Source organism: Lissotriton vulgaris, chromosome 3_1 (assembly GCF_964263255.1).
Source record: "Lissotriton vulgaris chromosome 3_1, aLisVul1.2, whole genome shotgun sequence".
In the NCBI taxonomy this organism is placed as follows: Eukaryota; Metazoa; Chordata; class Amphibia; order Caudata; family Salamandridae; genus Lissotriton; species Lissotriton vulgaris.
Window position 1 is genome coordinate 982629232 of NC_141689.1, and position 20395 is coordinate 982649626.

Genomic DNA, 20395 nt, shown 5'->3' on the forward strand with positions numbered 1-20395 from the left:
TGCGCATTATACTTACCTCAGATCTTTGAAATTGCACTTCTCTGGGTCTACTGATTGGATTTCTGTCCTTTTGGGGCCAGATGTATGACAATTTGCTTTTGAGACATGCAAATTGTGAAAAATTGCGAGTCGCAATTTGTGAGTCGCAAAAGCAAAAGCAAATGTACATCAGTGTCAAAGACACTGTTAGCGATTCCCAATGGGGTCGCAAAATGCGAGGCTCATGCATATTAATAAGCAATTTGTGACCCCATTGGGAATGGCTGGCCCTCCCAGCGATGGTGGCCTGCTAGGCTCAGCAGACCTCATGTCTGGGCCTGCTTTTAATAAAGCAGTTTTTTTTAATATGCAGCCCGTTTTACTTAAAGGAAAATGGGATGCATTTTAAAAAATGCAACAATTTTGTTTCATTTTTTAAGGGCCAATGCCTGCCCTTAAAAAATATTTTCCCATGCATTCCCCTGGGGACCCCTTCCCAAATGCTTCACTACCTATATGAAGTAGGTGGTAAATTGCGACTAGTTTGCGACCGCAATTCCAGTTACAAAACAGTCATACATAGGGCTAAAACTCGCTACTAGGGAGGAATGCCCTTGAAACATCCCTTCCTAGCGAGTCGCAAATCCTAATTAGCAAGTCGCAAATCCTAATTAGCAAGTCGCAAATAAATTGTGACTCGCTAAATGGGGTTTTTACATGGCCCTTAGGTATTTTTGCATGCGCAAATGGGTCGCAAACCTGTTTGGGCATGCAAAAATATGTTTTACTTCTGGCCCTTGGTGTCAAATAGTTTATTATGTATTATTCTGTCTTGTGTTTCAACTTTATTGCAGTTTGTGTTCTGTATACATACTTTTCACATTGCCTCTAAGTTAAGCCTGACTGCTTTTGGGCCGAGCTACTAGAGGGTTAAGCACAGGTTAATTTAGTGACTGTATGTGGTTAACCTTGACAACGATTATGGCTTTTGCTTTAGAAAGGGCTCACATCTCCCTCAACCAACAAACCAATTTCGAAACAATAACATATCAGATTCTTTTGTTCGAGTCGCCATCCAAAAGAAGCCCCAACTTAAATAATGTTACCTGCATTGGAAGGATTTGTATACTGCTGATGGAACACACCATAATGAACATTTTTGCACAGCAAAAGAGAATAAAATAGTGTGGTAATTCAGTGTTATGAGCAGGATATTGAAGATTAAACCAGGTTGAAGCCCACCAATGTCTCTGAATTTGGGACTCATACCTGTGTGACCCAAGTGTTTTTTAGTTTTTGTCAATAATTCAAATAGAAAGTGAACTTGCGGAACACAGTGATGTGGTAAAACAGTGAATTGTTGTAATGGTTACAAGTGGCAAGTGAGGAGAAACATGTAAAAAACAAATCAGGTGTAGGCAAGTAAAGTAGCGTTAAAAGAGGTGGAAGGCCTGTCGTCACTCACGGTCCTTTTTGAGAAAAAGATGAAAAGAAATGTAATAATGTTACAGAATTGCCATACAAAATGTTGCTGTGGAAGAGTGCATTACAAATAAATGTGCTATTACGAAATCCTGCTACGCTAAAATGCAACGTGATACAAACGTGGATGAACAGAGATGTATTTTGCAGGCAACATCAACGGTGGCTCAGTTAACTGATAGACTTAGCTGCTAATTATTTTGCTTTTATCAATTGTTAACATGCTTTAGATAGAATTCTGTACAGAAGCATGCTGTTTTATGTGTGTTTGTATTTTAGCATCATTATGTAATTTGGTCTATAATTTGGTATGCATTGCTTCAGAAGTAGAAACAAAATATTGAACAATGGGGCGTTACTGGGTGGTAATGAAAAAGAGCGATTAGAGATATTATTATTTTATAGTAAGGCACATATGAATTTTTAAGTTTGAAAGTGGTTAATATTTAGTATATTTGAAGTACTAGAGTAAGAGTAGTAATGGTAGTAGGGTGGTAATACCTTATTGCAGTAGAATGTGTGCAGAATAATTTAATTAGAGAATATTAGTTTAGCATACTTAAAGAATGTTAATGTTAGTAGAACATGTATGATGTTTATGCAAAGCAAATTGGTTAAGGAAAGGTGGTTGTTACTAATTAGTATATAGTTTTAAGTTTAACAAGAGGACAGTATGGGTTGTTCAATAACATTACAAGAGTGTGAAACATAGACAAAAGGCAAATATTTTTGTTGTTTTCCAGAAAGAATAGGTGTTCGCGCACCTTGATTTGTCAAATGGCAATGGCAGTGCGATATATTGGTTTATCTACATACACACAAAATGTGGCTGCAGCTTTATTAAATCGATTGTATAGGGTCAACAAAATAATTGCTTCTATTAAATCTAAACATCCAGTGGTAATATTAATTATGGAAGGTGATTTCAATATGGGAATGCCCCGAGTTGCTGGGAAAGAAGCTTTAAGGAACTTCTCTGAACTACACACTATGCTGACTGCAAGACTGAATTGTCATATATGTGCAACAGAATCCAATGAGTAATGCAACTGTGTTTTCAATAATGGTCTAATCTGTTTGAACAGGTGATTCGCAGTGGATTCTCCAGCAGAATTTCAGGCAAACAACCTGGCCCAATTGACTATATATATATATATATATATATATATATATATATATATATATATATATATATATATATATATATATATATATATATATATATATATATATATATATATATATATATATATATATATATAGATATATATATAGATATATATAGATATATATATATATATATATATATATATATATATATATATAGATATATATAGATATACAGATACCGTGATCAAGGTGGCAGCTGCTACCGAAACACATTGGTATGCAATGGTTGGTGGAATAGAGCAATAAATCGAAAATCTTGAGAAAAGTACCAGGGTGCGAGTCCTTTCTTCTTTTTGAGGTAGAAAAAAAAAAAAAAAAAAAAAAAAAATATATATATATATATATATATATATATATATATATATATATATATATATATATATATATATATATATATATGTATATATGTATCTATATATATATATGTATCTATATATATATCCATACTAATATACTAAAGAGAGAGCCCAAACCTTTGAGGCGGGTAATCTCAGGAACCACAGCACCAATCACAACACCCAATACAGCGTTGGAAAGGGCAGTTGCAGCAGAAGGACATAGGCTATGCAGACGCCCACCATATTCATTTAAAAGGTAAAAGAACCGTGCCAGCAAAGTAGTCCCTTGTGGGCGTGTCTGCATTGTGCTGTGGGCGTGTGCTGGGGGTGTGACAAATGCTGGGGGGGTGTGGTACGTTCCGCCCTTCATGCCATGTCTCATATCGTGTGCTAATCCCACCCTGCTCCCTTTAAATACCCCTGCACCCCATAATCATAACCCACCCTTGCTCCTTAAAATACTCCAACACCCTTAAACACTAACCCATCTTAACCCTATAAATATACCCTGTACCCCAAAAACCAAACCTATCCATAAACCCTAAAAATACCCCTGTACCTCAAAACCCAAACCTACCCCTGAATCCTTAAAATACCCCTCTACCCCAAAACCCAAACCTAGCCTTGAACCCTAAAAGTACTACTGTACCCCAAACCTACCCCTGAACCCTAAAAATACCCCTGTACCCCAAAACCCAAACCTAGCCCTGAACCCTAAAAGTCCTACTGTACCCCAAACCTACCCATGAACCCTAAAAATACCCCTGTACCCCAAAACCCAAACCTACCCCCTAACCCTAAAATACCCCTGTACCCGAAACCCAAACCTAGCCGTAACCCTTAAAATACCCCTGTACCCCAAAACCCAAACCTACCCCTGAACCCTAAAAATACCCCTATACCCCAAAACCCAAACCTAGCCCTTAACCCTAAAAATATCCCTGTACCCCAAAACCCAAGCCTAGCCCTGAACCCTAAAAATACCCCTGTACCCCAAAACCCAAAACTATACCTGAACACTTAAAATACTTAAACACCCCAAAACATATACCTCAGTACCCCAAAACATACACCCCTATACCCATACTTACCTTATCCAAACATTTAAAAAAAACATGCTTTTACCATTCATGCATTTACAACGAATTTCGTTGCAAATGTATGCGTGGTAAAAGCATATAAATTTAATGCAATGCGTTATAATGGCATTGTGGAGTCATGGTACTTTCGTAATGAAAGTATGCGGAGTGATGGTATGCGGAAAGAAAGTTGCGGAATAATTGGTGTTTACCCTCCCCCGGAAAGTACATTGGCGGCACAGCGGCCCACATCCCCAGCAACATATTCATATTTTCTCACCACCCATTTGAAAAATGCACAGGTCTCTCTCATTGATGGCCAGCACCGACATACACTTTTAGACACACCTCCCGCCACAAGTTCCAGAATTGCGAACTTTAGAGCTGGGGAGCTACGTTCGAATCTCGGCATCAGCTCAACATCCTGTGATTCCAGGCAAATCGCTTTGTCTCCCCGTGCCTACCACAAATGAATGTGTTCTTCTGTAATGTAAATTGTGCTCATGCCATGTTGTCGAGTTTGCGCTATATAATATTGCAAGGGAAAAAAAAGTAGGGAAACTCGAGTTCACACACTACTGAATGTGCACTCTTAAGTGCATCAGCAGTGCTCTGTGAATCGGAGCGTTTCACAGGCCTGTCGAAGATAAGAAATGCTATCAAAACGAAATCCTACAAAACAATATACTACTGGCCGGCAGCAATTCATACCCGGACAAAGTCGGGACAGGCTGCTAGTATATCTATATATATATATATATTACCTACTGGCGGTGGCCAGTAGGTAATTATAGTCAGGACCTAATTTCAATAGGAAATTCGCAACATTCTATTCCCAATAAGTTTGGCATCAATTGATGAATCTTTGCAAAATTTTCAAAACTTATGGCCTGCTCCGTTCCGCTCCTATCTTGAAAGTTTCGGGGGGTGATTCGTCAAGCAGGGGCCAGAAAAAAAGGGGGGTCCCAAAACGTATTTTCCCCATGAAATTTCCCATGGGAAACTTTAGACACGGCTCCAGCCCGAAATGCTGAACGGAATTTCACCAAATTTGGCAAAAAGGTAGCTCTTGGTAAACGGTGTAAATCCATTCAGTAGTTACTGAGAAAATCAAAAGTAAAAATCTTTATATATCTATGGCCGCGGAGGATCCGAGCGGATGATCCGCGCACCCTCCCGATCACGAGCTGTATGCTAATTGGCTGTCAACACTCCAAACCAGGAAGTGTTGGCAGCCATCTTGTGCCTCGGTAGAACCGAGGCAAAATAAATCAGTCAAACAAGTGTGCAAAACGCAAAAAAGGGGCAGGATAGAAACACCCAGAACCCCTAGGCCTGCTTAGGGCGTTTTTGTCATGGTCTGCCTGGGCTCGATTCCCTGTCTGCAGGCGGGCGGACGGCCGACTTCCGGTCCAAAGGTTAGCAGTCTAGCTGCGTACTGGATGCAGCTGTGTCTCTGAGCGCATGCAGGGGGAAACCTTAAAGAGCCTTGGTTTCCGCCCGGTTGGCGCTTCGAATTCCGGAACCAAAGACACTGCGTCAGCCAAGGAGCAGGTATCATGACCATCCCGCATTTTACCCAGCAATTGGGTGAACGCGGATCCACGTTTCTGTGCTTGTGTCCTTCCCGCATGGAGAGCGCTTCCTTATATCAGCTCTCCCTTCCACTGGTATCACTGTGCCAATGTCGCGCTGGAGCGCGCTTCATTTGTTACCAGCCCTGCTGTTCTACATTGCCCTTGTCTCGCTGAAGCGCGGTTCATGTTAGATACAAGCCCTGCTGATTTTCCATTGGTCAAACCGCTCTGGAGCGCTTTATTCTTTCTATTAATGCCTTGCTGATTTTTCCTTAGAACAAACCGTGCTGGAGCGCTTTGTTCTTCTTGTTGCTTGCCTTACTGAATTACCTTTGGCCATACCGCGCGGGAGTGCCTTATTCTTTCCATTATTGCCTTGCTAATTTTTCCTTTGAACAAACCGCACTGGAGTTCTTTATTCCTCTTGTTGCTTGCCTTTCTGAATTACCTTTGGCCAAACCACGCCGGAACGCTTTATTCTTTCCATTATTGCCTTGCTGATTTTTCCTTAGAACAAACCGCGCTGGAGCGCTTTGTTCTTCTTGTTGTTGGCCTTGCTGATTTTTCACAACACGCAGGTAGCGCCAACTCTGATTTGCCCTCACAACCACGCAGGAGAACTGCTTCCCTGTTCCTCCTGATGACTTCCTATATAGGTACATTTCCGTTCTTTGCATGTGCATACAGGGGATAGCAATAAGGAGGTGTGTTTGTGCATTCGGGACCTTCCACTAATGAGGGCTGTTCTTTTCCCTACACAGTCACCAGTACACACAGTGGGTTCCCAAATAGAGGGAGGTTCCTTATCAAGCCATCAAGCCCTCAGCACCCTCTTGCTTCCTTTCCCGTACCCATCATCATCCTAACCTGTGTCAAGTCAGTTTAGTGGTAAGGTGGGTCCGGTTGTGGTGGCGCATGTCGTGTCTGCAAGAACACTTCACAGGTCACAGGTAAGACTTGTGAGGTTCTTGACAGTTTTAAGTTGGGAAAATAATTGCCCTTCAATCCTGAGGGCCCCTGGGGGCTAACTAGCCCACCAGGTGCTTCCAGTAAGCGCCACTGCGCTTCGCTGCAGAGAAGTGGTCCAGGCCGTACCCCTCTTTACACCTCTCTGCAACCTAGTGGGCTAGTTCGACCCTAGGAACCCTCAGGATTTAAGGGGACTTAATCTCCCAAATTAAAGTGGCCACAGGGTGCGTTTACACAGTGGTGAAGGGAGGGGGCCTGAGGTGACGAGTGCAAACACGCCCTATGGCGCATTTTAAGTTGGGGAAATAATTCCCCTTCAATCCAGAGGGCCCCTGGGGGCCAACTAGCCCACCAGGTGCTTCCAGTAAGCGCCACTGCAATGCATTGCAGAGAGGTGGTCCAGGCCGTGCCACTTTTTACACCTCTCTGCAACGCAGCTCTGTGGCACGAACTGGAGATTCCTGGTGGGCTGGTTGTACCCAAGGCACACTCAGGATTCAAGGGGACTTTATCCACCAAATTAAAACGGCCACAGGGCGTGTTTCCACATGTCAGCTCAGCCACCCCTCCCTTCACCAGTGTGCAAACACTCCCTGTGCTGCGTTTTAAGAGATAGTTTTAATCCCCCTGCCCTATTATGTACTAGGGTCTTACAGAGGAGGCCATGGCAATCAAAGGGGTACCCCAACGCATGGTGTTCCCTAGTGTATGTAGGTGTTTTAAATGTATTCTGGGTGTCTTTTAGCATAACACTGGCTCTAGGACTGGTTAGTCCGAGTCAGTTACCACCAGTACCCATATGAAAAAGTTGAGGGTACAGGATGATTTTGCAACAAGGCCTCTTTCTGCTCCACTGTTTGTTCTTTCTGCACGTCTTCCTGCTTCCTGCACTTGTCTTCATCTTTGTTGACTTCTGTTGCTTCTTTCTGCATTTCTTTTTCTTCTTTCTGTGTGTTTTTCTTCTTTCTTCACATGTCCTACCTCTGTAGGCATAATTAGAAACTAGCATTTAAAACACCATAGAAATTAACTGAAAAAAACATAGGTTGCAGGAACGTTATCGTTACAAATAGGCATTTAAAAAAAACATTGAAATTCACTGAAAAAACCATAGGTATCAGGGGCGTTATAGTTAGTTGGACATTTCGCTCATACAAAACCATTGAAATGCCCCCGTTATAGTTAGTTCAGCTAACTATAACTTGCGCGCCCGCATCCCATCACATATTACATCCGAGTGTTTATCCAAAAAACTGAGATACTAAATGGGTTGCTGCAAAGATTTGTGCTTGTTCCTGCTCTTTTTGACCTCTTAAGCATTGACTTGCTGTGTTCCTGAGTAACACTTGATGCTTCTCCCCCAAGTTGTGAGATACTCAAATACTGTGCTGCTTGTATGTTAACAATTTGATTATATGGGTTTATAATTGTTAGACCTGGCTTATCTTGGCGTGATTACCCCTGACTTTTTGCCTTTACCACCTTTGCTTTTAGATTCTTTGGGTACTTTGCCACTGCTGATCAGTGTCAAAGTACAGGAGTTCCCTCTTTAAAATGTAATGGTGATTGGTTGGCCATGATTGGTATGTTTGCCTTACAAGTAAATGTCCCTAGTGATTTGCACTGTGTGTGCAAGGGCTAGTAATGCAAGGGCACGCAGAGAAGGGAACTCAGGCCTTCAATGTAGTGCAACCACTTGTCAAGCCTGACTTTCCCTTTTACATACACATGGGGCTCCCCTGTGGGTGGTACCAAGTAACCCCTTGGCAGGGTGCAGTGTAGGTAAAAGGCAGAACATAAACTGAGGTGTGTGGTATGTTCTGACAGTGAAAAACTCTCCGTTTAGTTTTTACTGCTGAAAGGCCATTCTGCCCATAGGAGAGAATGGGGGAGGCTGGGTGTTGTGTTTGTTAGCCTAGTTTCCTGTCAGTTTATAATGGAGAGGTGAAGGTTAGTATGTATGGACTCGCAGTGTAAATAATGCAACTTTTTGTGAAGGTGGTTTTGTCACTGTGTGTTTATAAACCACTCTTTTAGAAAGTGGCTGAGTTTTGTGCTCTGAGCATTTCAGTTTGTCTCCAAAATGTGGATTGCTTGTCTGGAACTGAAAGGTAAGAGGAGCTGGGAGAGGTCTTGACCCAGGGAGGGGTTGAGATGACACCAGGCTGCCCTGCACCTGGAGAGTAGGAGGAGAAGAAGCCCGGGAGGTAAAAAGGCCTGGGCTGGTGCTATAAACCAACTAAGCAATCTCCTGCTGAGTGTTTAAGGATCCATCCCCCCAGTATCAAAGGGAGAGAGGTGACACTGGGAGGGAGACACCCAGAACTGATTTCGGGAGGGGTCAGGGACCTCTGAGCACATACAAACTTTAAAGCCATTAAGGGGTATAACTATGAGAGCTGAAGACCCTGAACATTGGAATGACACAGATATAGATGAAGACTGAAAAGGCTTGGACCCATTCTGTGGTCAAGAGGAACCTCTGCTAAAGAAGGAACAACTGAAGAGACTGCTGTGGATAGACCAATCCTTGCTTTGTGATCTGGGCCTGGTCTACAGTTTGCTGTTCTAACTAAGGAAGAGGCTGTTGGCACTGTGCTCGGAGGGACTGAGTGCCCTTGCTTGAAGTAGACTGTGCTTTGTGCTGTGTCTTGTAACCCCAAGGGTCCGAGATGAGCTGGCTCCCTGTTTGGAAATACAGGATCATAAAAGTTTCTGGAGAAGTCCCAAGCAACGTGGTGTGCTCATGCTTTTTGCCGCTTGAGAACCTCAGAAGTTGTTCCTTGTGATCCCGGGCATGCAGGAGTAAGCTAAGTTTCAGACGCGCAGAATGCGTGTTGTGGTGCAGGCCAAGGCGTTGGTTTGGACCGCCTGGTCATGGTGTGCATGGGAGACAAGGCGAAGCTTGAACTCGCAAGGATGCATGTCATGGTGCAGCCGGGTGTTGATGAAGAGCGCCTGGGCCTTGTGTGCACCAAAGAAAGAAGCGAGACACGGACGTGCAGTGTGCATGTCGTGGTGCAGCCAGGGTGTTGGTGAGAAGCGCCTGGACACTGTGTGCAACAACTGAAGAAGTGAGTATCTGACGCGCAAGGGTGAATGTCTTGGTGCAGCCCGGTTGTTGGTGAAGAGCTCTGGGGCCTCGTAGGCACTAAAAAAAGAAGTGAGTCTCCGACGTGCAAGTGTGCGTGTCATGGTGCAGTCAGGGCAACAGGGAAGAGCGCTTGAACATCGTGTGCACCGGGAGAAGAGGTGAGAATCGGATGCACAAGAGTGCGTGTCGTGGTGCAGCCATGGCATTAGTGAAGAACGCATAGACATCATGTGCGCCAGGAGAAGAGGAGAGGCTCGAACGCTCAGGGTGAGTGTTGAGGTGCAAGCGGAGCGTTGTTGAAGAGCGCCGGTTTGTCGTGAGCACCAGGGAAGAGGCGAGTCTCGGACACACGGCGTGCGTGTCGAAGTACAACCTGAGGTGCTGGTGAGGGGTGCCTGGTTAGGATGTGCACCGAATTGAATTAAAGTCTCCACAGTGCTGAGGGCGGGTCTTAGTGTGGACTGAGACTGCCAGAGGTAGGTCCAAGGCATTGGGGCCCGCGGAGTCAATCAGCAGCGGCCCGGCAGCCACGGAAGAACTGACCCGCCAGCCCAAGTCCGCTGCAGCACATGACGGAGTTCTGGATTAAGGCCCAAGTCGCTGATGTTAGGGAGGAAAGTGGGATCACGCCCCCCCCCCCCAGGTAACGTGGCTCAACACCTGGGGTGGGGGGCGGACCCGGAGGGACACTCTCTCTGCCTCCTGCTTCAGTTATCTGTGCCAGCTGTTGCTTCGGCTTAGATCCTGGCCCGTGCTGACCCAAGACTGGGCAGTACTGGGGCCGGAGTCGGAAGCAGTACTTTTTGCGTCATCATTTGATTCATAGCGAGGGCACTGTTGATGGAGCACGTAAAATGTTGTATTACACTTTGCATTATTGCTGCTAACGAACTATCGAACTGTCGTATGACGTCTGACTTAATTTGTGCCTGACAAACTTTATGCTTGGTGTGCTACGCACTGCGTTATTTCTCCCTTGCATATTACCTGATTGTAACGTGGTGCATTGCATTATTTCTTCAGTGCACAGTATCTGAGTATAACGTGGCAGAGTGTATTATTTCTTCATTGCACCATACAGGATTGTAGCGTGACACATTGCTTTGTTTATTTCTGGTACAGGGCATGCTGGTGGTGATACGCATTGCATTATTCCTTCAATTGCAAAGTACATGACTGTGGCGCTATGTACGGCATGGTTTCTCTATTGCACAGTATAAGAGAATATCGTTACGCATTGCAGTATTGTTTCCTTTTGCAACGTGTGTGATTCTAGCAATACGACTTGCCTAACCTTTTGGGAAACAGTTAGAAGTGAGCCTAACTGTTGGTTAGAAGTGTGGTTGGGATTAGAACCTACCAACCCACCGGAAAGAATACTACCCATTCTTATATGTTGATTTTGTGTCATGTGGTCGTATCGTATAATTGCTTATATATAGATTATACTAATTTTATCAATACTAACGTGGAGTCTATTTGTGAGGACATCATGGGGTTACTGTGAGTTTGGTTGCATATAATGAACACTCGTGCCTTGGAAATAAGACTGGCTGTTTGTGCCAAGCTACTAAGGGGGTGAGTAGGGCTATCTCAGACGGTGTCCTTACTTAGCCTAACGTTGAAGCGAGGGGTCGGGGACACACTCCTCCAGCATTTGGTGGCGGTAGTAAGCGACAGGGACTTCCACTTCCAACAATAATCAAATTACTTTTCAGAGGAAGTTGGTGTGATTATTTTGCCTTTAACTCCCACAGCTGTGGCAACTACCATAGGCTCTCCAGTGGGTTCCTTTCTCAAGCCTTAGTCGGGCTTGGACTCCACCATTGTTTATTGAAGTTGGAAGGCTCATGCCATGTCTCACCAATTCTCAGCCGTAGTACATGGCGGCATCTTCCAGGAGCAATATTGTTTGCCTTTGTGCATCTTGCACACTAGGCATTCTGATTAGATTCTCTAATTAGGAAAGACAATGATGGAAGATGAAACTTGTGCCTTACATTTTCACTAATGTATTAATAAAATAAGATTGGTTATGTAGTTAGTGCTCTGCAGATTTGCATAGCCAATAATACCAGGTAATGCCTATTGGCAATTGAAGCTTAGAACACATCCCCGAGATCATTAGGTCACAATCTCCTCATCTGTCTGAGTTGCTGAAGTATTGGGGAGACCGGGGGTGTCTAAACAACCTTTCTGAACCTGACACCACTTGTCTCCAGAGCTCATACTTTCTAAGAGATTGATTGGAGGTGAAGCCTCTTTGTTAAGCTTAAGCTTTGGTGTGCACGGTTCACTGACAGAATATCGTTGATAAAAATATTGTGTGGACAAAATATTGTGTCACAAATATTGAGGACCAAAATATTAAGAAGGTAAGTGCAAATAGGTAAGTATAGATTTACTATTCTTAACTTCACATTTATGTACCTTGAAGATATATATATTTTCAAGGTACATAGATGTGGAGTTATAACGTTTGCTTACCCATAGAAACTTACCTTCACAGTATTTCTGTCCTTGAAATTCTTGACATGATATTTTGTCCACACAATATTTTTTCCCCAATATTTTGTCTAAAACACCCGTGCAAAGTGGAGATATTCTGAGCCTCCCTTGACAGAACTCTGTATTGTGCAGACTTCCTTTTTACTCTCACAACTCAGCTTTTTCCGGGGTCTCACTGAATTCTCAAAGCTCTTATTTCTTTCAAACCCTTGGGAAGATAAGGCTGTGGACCGAGCAGAGCCTGTAAAGTTGTGTTCTGAATGTGAGGTACAAGATAACATTTGCCATATCGTCTTTTGTGTGTCACTTCCGTACAGCAGGAAATTTGTCAGAGAGGAAGATTAGCTTACATTTTCAGCAGTGTCTGCCACACAGGCTAACCTGCCTGTGCTGCATATTCAAAGGATACACTCCCTTTGAGAATTTGCCATTTTCACCCTCAAACATTAGCATGCATTACTCCTTCAGAACAACCCATACTGGGTACAATAGGGATATTTACCCAAAACATGTGCACTCATTGCTGTCTTTGTTGACAGATTTTTGTTACACATCATAAGAGTCTTTGGCCATTTAAAATAACCATATTGGGATATTGAATATTCTACAGGTACATTAGCAATATCATGCAGGACCAACACACCTCGCTGCATTGGATTTCTCTGTTTGACCATTTTCAAATTAATAAGACATTGCTGTGTCTCTCTCCAGTGGTGGCTCCTCTGCTGAGGCAGAGGAGCGTCGCCCCACTGATTTTAGCAGTGCAAAGAAGGACAAATAAAATTATAACTTGATGGTATTATCATTTTCTGGGTTCCTGCTGCTTGCCAGCTTTGTAGGCAGAGCAGCTCTGCTCTCAGAATAGGAGGGAGCAGTGGTGGGCAGTATGTAAGGTGCACAATGACTGTCGGCCGCCTGTGAACAGTTTTGTGCATTTTGCATGTTTTCCGAGAACATGCCCAAGCCCCCAGTCCCTGTCTGAGCGCCAAACCACAGAGCTTAGACCAATCACAATACTGCACTGCAGCGTTGTGATTGGCTATGGGAAGCTTGGGAGCCCGGGTGATTCCTGCTTGCACAGAAGCCAGGAAGAAGAAGGAGGAGAGCCAGCAGTGGCGGTCCAGCGGGCCGGTCGGCAGCTATTTTCTTCTTGTAAAACCCCCTCCCTCTCTTCCCCCCGCCCGCCCCACTGCTGCTTCCCGGGAGCAGCCACCACTGGCTCTCTCAGGTGGGATTGAATCACATTTTATTTAATACCTTGACTCTAGGTGTTCCTACTCCCCTCCAGATACCCGAGTATCAAGGTGATAGAAGACCCTCAGAAAGCTGATGCTTCAGTTGGGGAGAATGGGAGCCCCTAAGGAATTCCCCTGTGGAAAGGTGTGTGCTTTTCCAAGACACACACATTTTCTGTTAATCGTCAATATTCTAATCCATATGCATAAATTATACAATTGTGGTGATATATGCTGTAATGGGATTATCCACTAATTCTAAAACTACATGGTAGATTGTTGGTTTGGGTCCTGATATTTGGCGACTTTTTTAGTTGGGACAATGGGTCCTCTCTTTTTGTAAGCACAGGAAATCATGAATAACCCTTGTCATCTCCGGAGACAATGATGTTTCAGTTTGTGAGTCCATGCATTGGGTGGTGCTTTATAGCAGTGATTTTGTTATGTGAGATATGTGATGGCTCTCTTTGTTCTTGGATCATATAAGCAACTTAGACACTGTAAAAACTGATGAATGAAAAACTATATAAAAAAAACATTATGACTATTCTTAGGTGTAGCAGTTTTGCAACTCTTTAAATAAAAATTGCACTAAAAATGTTCATACCCATTGCTCTTTTCTCGCTCTGAATTTTAAATGCAATTATTTTCCATCTTCATGTTTTTCAGAACCAGAGAAAGCACCTGGACAAGGTCCATGCTGTTATTGGAAACATGACCTGTGACTTTGATTCTCTCATTTCGGCTTTATCTTATGCCTATTATCTAGATAAGGTAAGGCGCAATGGATGCTGACTTAGATGAAAATGAAACTATGCCCTGAATACTAATATAAACTTCGATCTGTTGTATGCAGAACAGTTAACCAAGCCGGTGCCATGCTTTTTTCCATGCTCTGCAAATGTTTTTGTTTTTGTAATTCAACCTTTTAAAGCAGGAAATTAGTTTTGGGAAAAAAAGAACAATGACCCACTTCCATTGGGTGGTTTCTGTGTGCACATGGGGGTGGGGGGCATCGATTGATCATCTGCCTGGAACTACCATGCCTTCTCGGCCAAGGAAATCCACCGCACCCTAAATAGAAGGAAGGGTGGTCCTGAAAATGACCTAGAACCAACAGGTCAAAGTGTTTACTACAGTGGGGTAGTCTGAGGCTCCGCCATCGCAACTTCTGCAGTTCTACCGTACTTAAATGGGACAGGAGCACTGCAAGTTTGGCTCCGAACATCTGATGATTTTTGAATGGATGACCCATATTCCACAAAACTCGTAATAGCCGCTGCATGGAAATTGAGGATCAGTTCACTAAATACATAAAATGACGAACAGTGTGAAAGAATACACTTAATATGTGATAAAGCAGGGCAAGAAAAACAAGAACAAGAAGACAGTGTGCAAAATGTGCAAACCCAATTTTTTCTAACTTTGTAAAAAAATATATATATCTTCACAAACATGGTCAACTTGAGGTTGACCTAAAAATATCTACATTTTTTGCACAGCAATATTCTTGTAAAATTAAATTTGCTGGAAAAATATCCCTTCGAAAAAAGAATTCTGGGAATTTCTCTACAGGTGAAACTGTGTAAGCCTTTAAGGGCAGAATTCTAATTTTGTAAACTTTGGGTTTAAGAAACAAGGTGCTGCATAATTACACTGGACTGAAAGTTAATGTGGAAACAGCCCCTTAAAACGTAGGCAAGAATAGTACCTACACAGATTGTTTGAAGGATTGGAAGGCTTTTCTCAGACCACCCTTCATACTGAGGTGACATGGACAAAGTTGTTCAGTGATCTTGACCACTGTAACATAGCATACACTGGCCCCTCCCTAATAGAGGGACTGCCTCTTCCAGGTCATTACAAACAGTGTTTCCAGTCTTCGATCTTTGGGTGAAAGCATAATGCATGCTGCATGTTGTAGCATTTGTTTTGCTTCTATTGAACGAATTAGACCAGCACATCTGAAATGTATTATTTGTAGGTGAAAAGTTCAGGACAGGAAGGAAGTGTCTATAATTACTCTTATTGAGGTGGTCAGAAAGACCACAACCCACCACCACCCACAACAAGTCCCCCGCAGAAACTGGAACAAAATTACCACCGTCCAGCTCACCACACTGCTAAACAATAACCACCCCGCCAAACCATCGGACCCAAACCAAGCAGCCATCAATCTCGCACAATGGATCACCCACTGCGCCGACGAATTAGCACCCTTGAAAAACCATCACAACAAACCAGGAAGCAAAAAAGCCTCCTGGTTCAATGACGACCTCAAGAACTCCAAAAAGAACTGCCGCACCCTTGAGAAAGCCTGGCGAAAAAACCCAACCACAAACAACATGACCGCCCTCAAGGACGCCACCCGCAAACACCACCAGCTGATCCGATCCACCAAGAAATCAGCATTCAAGGAGCGACTCGACAACAACGCCCACAACAGCAAGGAACTCTTTAGCATCGTCAAAGAACTGACCAATCCCAGCGCCGGCTCCAATGACATCACTCCCTCTCAAGACCTCTGCAACTCACTAGCCTCATTCTTCCACAGCAAAATCGCTGACATACACAACAGCTTCGGCGACCAGTCCACCCCCCTTACCACCACCAAACTGAAGCCCCCCACCACCACCCTTGGCGCCTGGGACCCAATCAGCACCGAAGACACCATCCGCTTGATGAACTCCATTCACTCCGGATCACCAACCTACCCATGCCCCCACCACATCTTCAACAAGGCCAACTCCATCATCGCACCTCATCTCCAGGATATCATCAACTGCTCCCTCAACACCGCTACCTTCCCGGAAAGCTGGAAACATGCCGAACTCTGTGCCCTACTGAAGAAACCCACAGCAGACCCCACTGAACTTAAGAACTACCGCCCCATCTCGCTCCTCCCTTTCCCTGCCAAAGTCATAGAAAAGGCCGTCAACAGTCAGCTTGCCGCCTTCCTCAAGTCCAACGACTCCCTCGACCCCTCACAGTCCGGCTTCCGAGCCAAACAAAGCACCGAGACCGCCCTCATCGCAGCCACAGACGACATCCGAACACTACTCGACAACGGAGAAACAGCTGCCCTCATCCTCCTGGACCTCTCCGCAGCGTTTGACACGGTCTGTCATAGCACCCTTGTACAACGCCTCAGAAACGTCTGGATACAAGGAAAAGCACTGGACTGGATCATCTGGTTCCTCGCCGGAAGAACTCAGAGAGTCCACCGCCCCCCTTTCAGGTCAGAGGCCACCAAAGTCATCTGCGGGGTACCTCAAGGATCTTCACTCAGCCCCACCCTTTTCAACATCTACATGAGCCCCCTCGCTTCCATCGCACGCCAGCCCAGCACAACCTCAACATCATCTCCTATGCCGACGACACACAGCTGATCCTCTCCCTCACCAACGACCCAAACACCGCCAAAACTAACCTACACGAAGGGAGGAAAGACGTAGCCAAGTGGATGAAGAACAGCCGCTTAAAACTGAATTCTGACAAGACGGAAGTCCTCATCCTAGGATCATCCCCCTCCGCAGGGGACGACTCATGATGGCCACCGGCCCTGGGCAGCGCACCCAAACCAACGGACCACACCCGCAACCTGGGATTCATTCTAGACTCCTCCCTCTCGATGACCAGACAAGTCAACACCGTCTCATCATCATGCTTTAACATCCTATGTATGCTCAGAAAGATCTTCCGCTGGATCCCCACCGAAACAAGAAAGACGGTCACCCAAGCACTTGTCACAAGCCGACTGGACTACGGAAACACCCTCTACACCGGAACCACAGCCAAATTACAGAATAAACTCCAACGCATTCAAAACGCCTCTGCCCGACTCATCCTAGACATACCCCGCCACAATCACATATCGGTCACCTGAGAGACCTTCACTGGCTCCCCATCAACAAGAGAATAATGTTCCGCCTCCTCACCCACGCACACAAAGCCCTCTCCGACCTGGGACCCAAATACCTCAACACGCGCCTGACCTTCTACACCCCCACCCGCCAATTACGATCATCCAATCAAGCCCTCGCCGCGATTCCACGCATCCGAAGAACCACCATGGGAGGAAGATCATTCTCCTATTTAGCGGCCAAAACCTGGAACTCCCTCCCCACCCACCTCCGCCTTACACAGAACCACCTCTCCTTCAGAAAACAACTCAAAACTTGGCTATTCGATAAGTAACAACCCCCCCCCCCCCTAAAGCGCCTTGAGACCTTCTGGATGAGTAGTGCGCTATACAAATCCTCGACATGACTTCACTTGTCACCTTTCCCCCTCAAAAACATATTGACAATTGAAATTACTGCAATAGAATGTCCCTGCGTGTACAGAAACAGGACCACTTTTAGCTGGCTCAAAAAATTCTCCATTAACTCCCAGTTAAATTCAGTATCGGATTCAAAACACTATGCACTATGCATTATGCACAAGATATTTGGGGGCTAAGGTTGAGTGCCTTCAAAAATTGACAATCCAATATTGTCTACCCAGAAACGTACAATCTTCAGTGGCTCATCCGATCCAATCCAATCCAATAACTTGCTGTTAAGAGACTAAGATATTTACAAAAAGGGGTGGTGAGGGACAGAGTCTCTGAATTAAGCAGAAAGCTCTCACCCAGTCAAAAGATCAGGGCTAGATCCAACACCGTTTTTGAGCTCACTGCACCATCCCAGTTTCAGAACCTGGCTGTATGCAAATTAGTCTGTTCCTGTCCCAGTGCATGATGGGAACAGGACAAACCAAACTACAGAAGCCAATTCTTACACTGGGAAGGAAACAAGCTCCCGGGGACCGGTTTCTGGCATTACAGCCGTCTTCGGCCCGGTTTGCTTGAATCCTGATGGTGCAATGAGCAAGGGTCTCACATCTGAGAATACCCTTCCACGCTTAGGGTGGACAAAAATATTTACAAAAAGGGGTGGTGAGGGACAGAGTCTCTGAATTAAGCAGAAAGCTCTCACCCAGTCAAAAGATCAGGGCTAGATCCAACACCGTTTTTTAGCTCACTGCACCATCCCAGTTTCAGAACCTGGCTGTATGCAAATTAGTCTGTTCCTGTCCCAGTGCATGATGGGAACAGGACAAACCAAACTACAGAAGCCAATTCTTACACTGGGAAGGAAACAAGCTCCCGGGGACCGGTTTCTGGCATTACAGCCGTCTTCGGCCCGGTTTGCTTGAATCCTGATGGTGCAATGAGCAAGGGTCTCACATCTGAGAATACCCTTCCACGCTTAGGGTGGACAAAAATATTTACAAAAAGGGGTGGTGAGGGACAGAGTCTCTGAATTAAGCAGAAAGCTCTCACCCAGTCAAAAGATCAGGGCTAGATCCAACACCGTTTTTTAGCTCACTGCACAATCCCAGTTTCAGAACCTGGCTGTATGCAAATTAGTCTGTTCCTGTCCCAGTGCATGATGGGAACAGGACAAACCAAACTACAGAAGCCAATTCTTACACTGGGAAGGAAACAAGCTCCCGGGGACCGGTTTCTGGCATTACAGCCGTCTTCGGCCCGGTTTGCTTGAATCCTGATGGTGCAATGAGCAAGGGTCTCACATCTGAGAATACCCTTCCACGCTTAGGGTGGACAAAAATATTTACAAAAAGGGGTGGTGAGGGACAGAGTCTCTGAATTAAGCAGAAAGCTCTCACCCAGTCAAAAGATCAGGGCTAGATCCAACACCGTTTTTTAGCTCACTGCACCATCCCAGTTTCAGAACCTGGCTGTATGCAAATTAGTCTGTTCCTGTCCCAGTGCATGATGGGAACAGGACAAACCAAACTACAGAAGCCAATTCTTACACTGGGAAGGAAACAAGCTCCCGGGGACCGGTTTCTGGCATTACAGCCGTCTTCGGCCCGGTTTGCTTGAAGTCTGATGGTGCAATGAGCAAGGGTCTCACATCTGAGAATACCCTTCCACGCTTAGGGTGGACAAAAATATTTACAAAAAGGGGTGGTGAGGGACAGAGTCTCTGAATTAAGCAGAAAGCTCTCACCCAGTCAAAAGATCAGGGCTAGATCCAACACCGTTTTTTAGCTCACTGCACCATCCCAGTTTCAGAACCTGGCTGTATGCAAATTCGTCTGTTCCTGTCCCAGTGCATGATGGGAACAGGACAAACCAAACTACAGAAGCCAATTCTTACACTGGGAAGGAAACAAGCTCCCGGGGACCGGTTTCTGGCATTACAGCCGTCTTCGGCCCGGTTTGCTTGAATCCTGATGGTGCAATGAGCAAGGGTCTCACATCTGAGAATACCCTTCCACGCTTAGGGTGGACAAAAATATTTACAAAAAGGGGTGGTGAGGGACAGAGTCTCTGAATTAAGCAGAAAGCTCTCACCCAGTCAAAAGATCAGGGCTAGATCCAACACCGTTTTTGAGCTCACTGCACCATCCCAGTTTCAGAACCTGGCTGTATGCAAATTAGTCTGTTCCTGTCCCAGTGCATGATGGGAACAGGACAAACCAAACTACAGAAGCCAATTCTTACACTGGGAAGGAAACAAGCTCCCGGGGACCGGTTTCTGGCATTACAGCCGTCTTCGGCCCGGTTTGCTTGAATCCTGATGGTGCAATGAGCAAGGGTCTCACATCTGAGAATACCCTTCCACGCTTAGGGTGGACAAAAATATTTACAAAAAGGGGTGGTGAGGGACAGAGTCTCTGAATTAAGCAGAAAGCTCTCACCCAGTCAAAAGATCAGGGCTAGATCCAACACCGTTTTTTAGCTCACTGCACCATCCCAGTTTCAGAACCTGGCTGTATGCAAATTAGTCTGTTCCTGTCCCAGTGCATGATGGGAACAGGACAAACCAAACTACAGAAGCCAATTCTTACACTGGGAAGGAAACAAGCTCCCGGGGACCGGTTTCTGGCATTACAGCCGTCTTCGGCCCGGTTTGCTTGAATCCTGATGGTGCAATGAGCAAGGGTCTCA

General features: G+C 45.0%; 1 protein-coding gene across 4 annotated transcripts in view; it reads left to right on the plus strand.

The window, feature by feature from the left end:
* The window catches only part of LOC147727294 (protein prune homolog 2-like), a 1486257-nt gene that overhangs the window by 229277 nt on the left and 1236585 nt on the right, over positions 1 to 20395 (plus strand). For all 4 annotated transcript variants that reach the window (XM_086961350.1, XM_086961348.1, XM_086961347.1 and 1 more), the window contains exon 2: positions 14101 to 14205. In XM_086961350.1, the coding sequence (XP_086817476.1) occupies positions 14101 to 14205 (105 nt within the window). The remainder of the gene's footprint in view (positions 1 to 14100; positions 14206 to 20395) is intronic.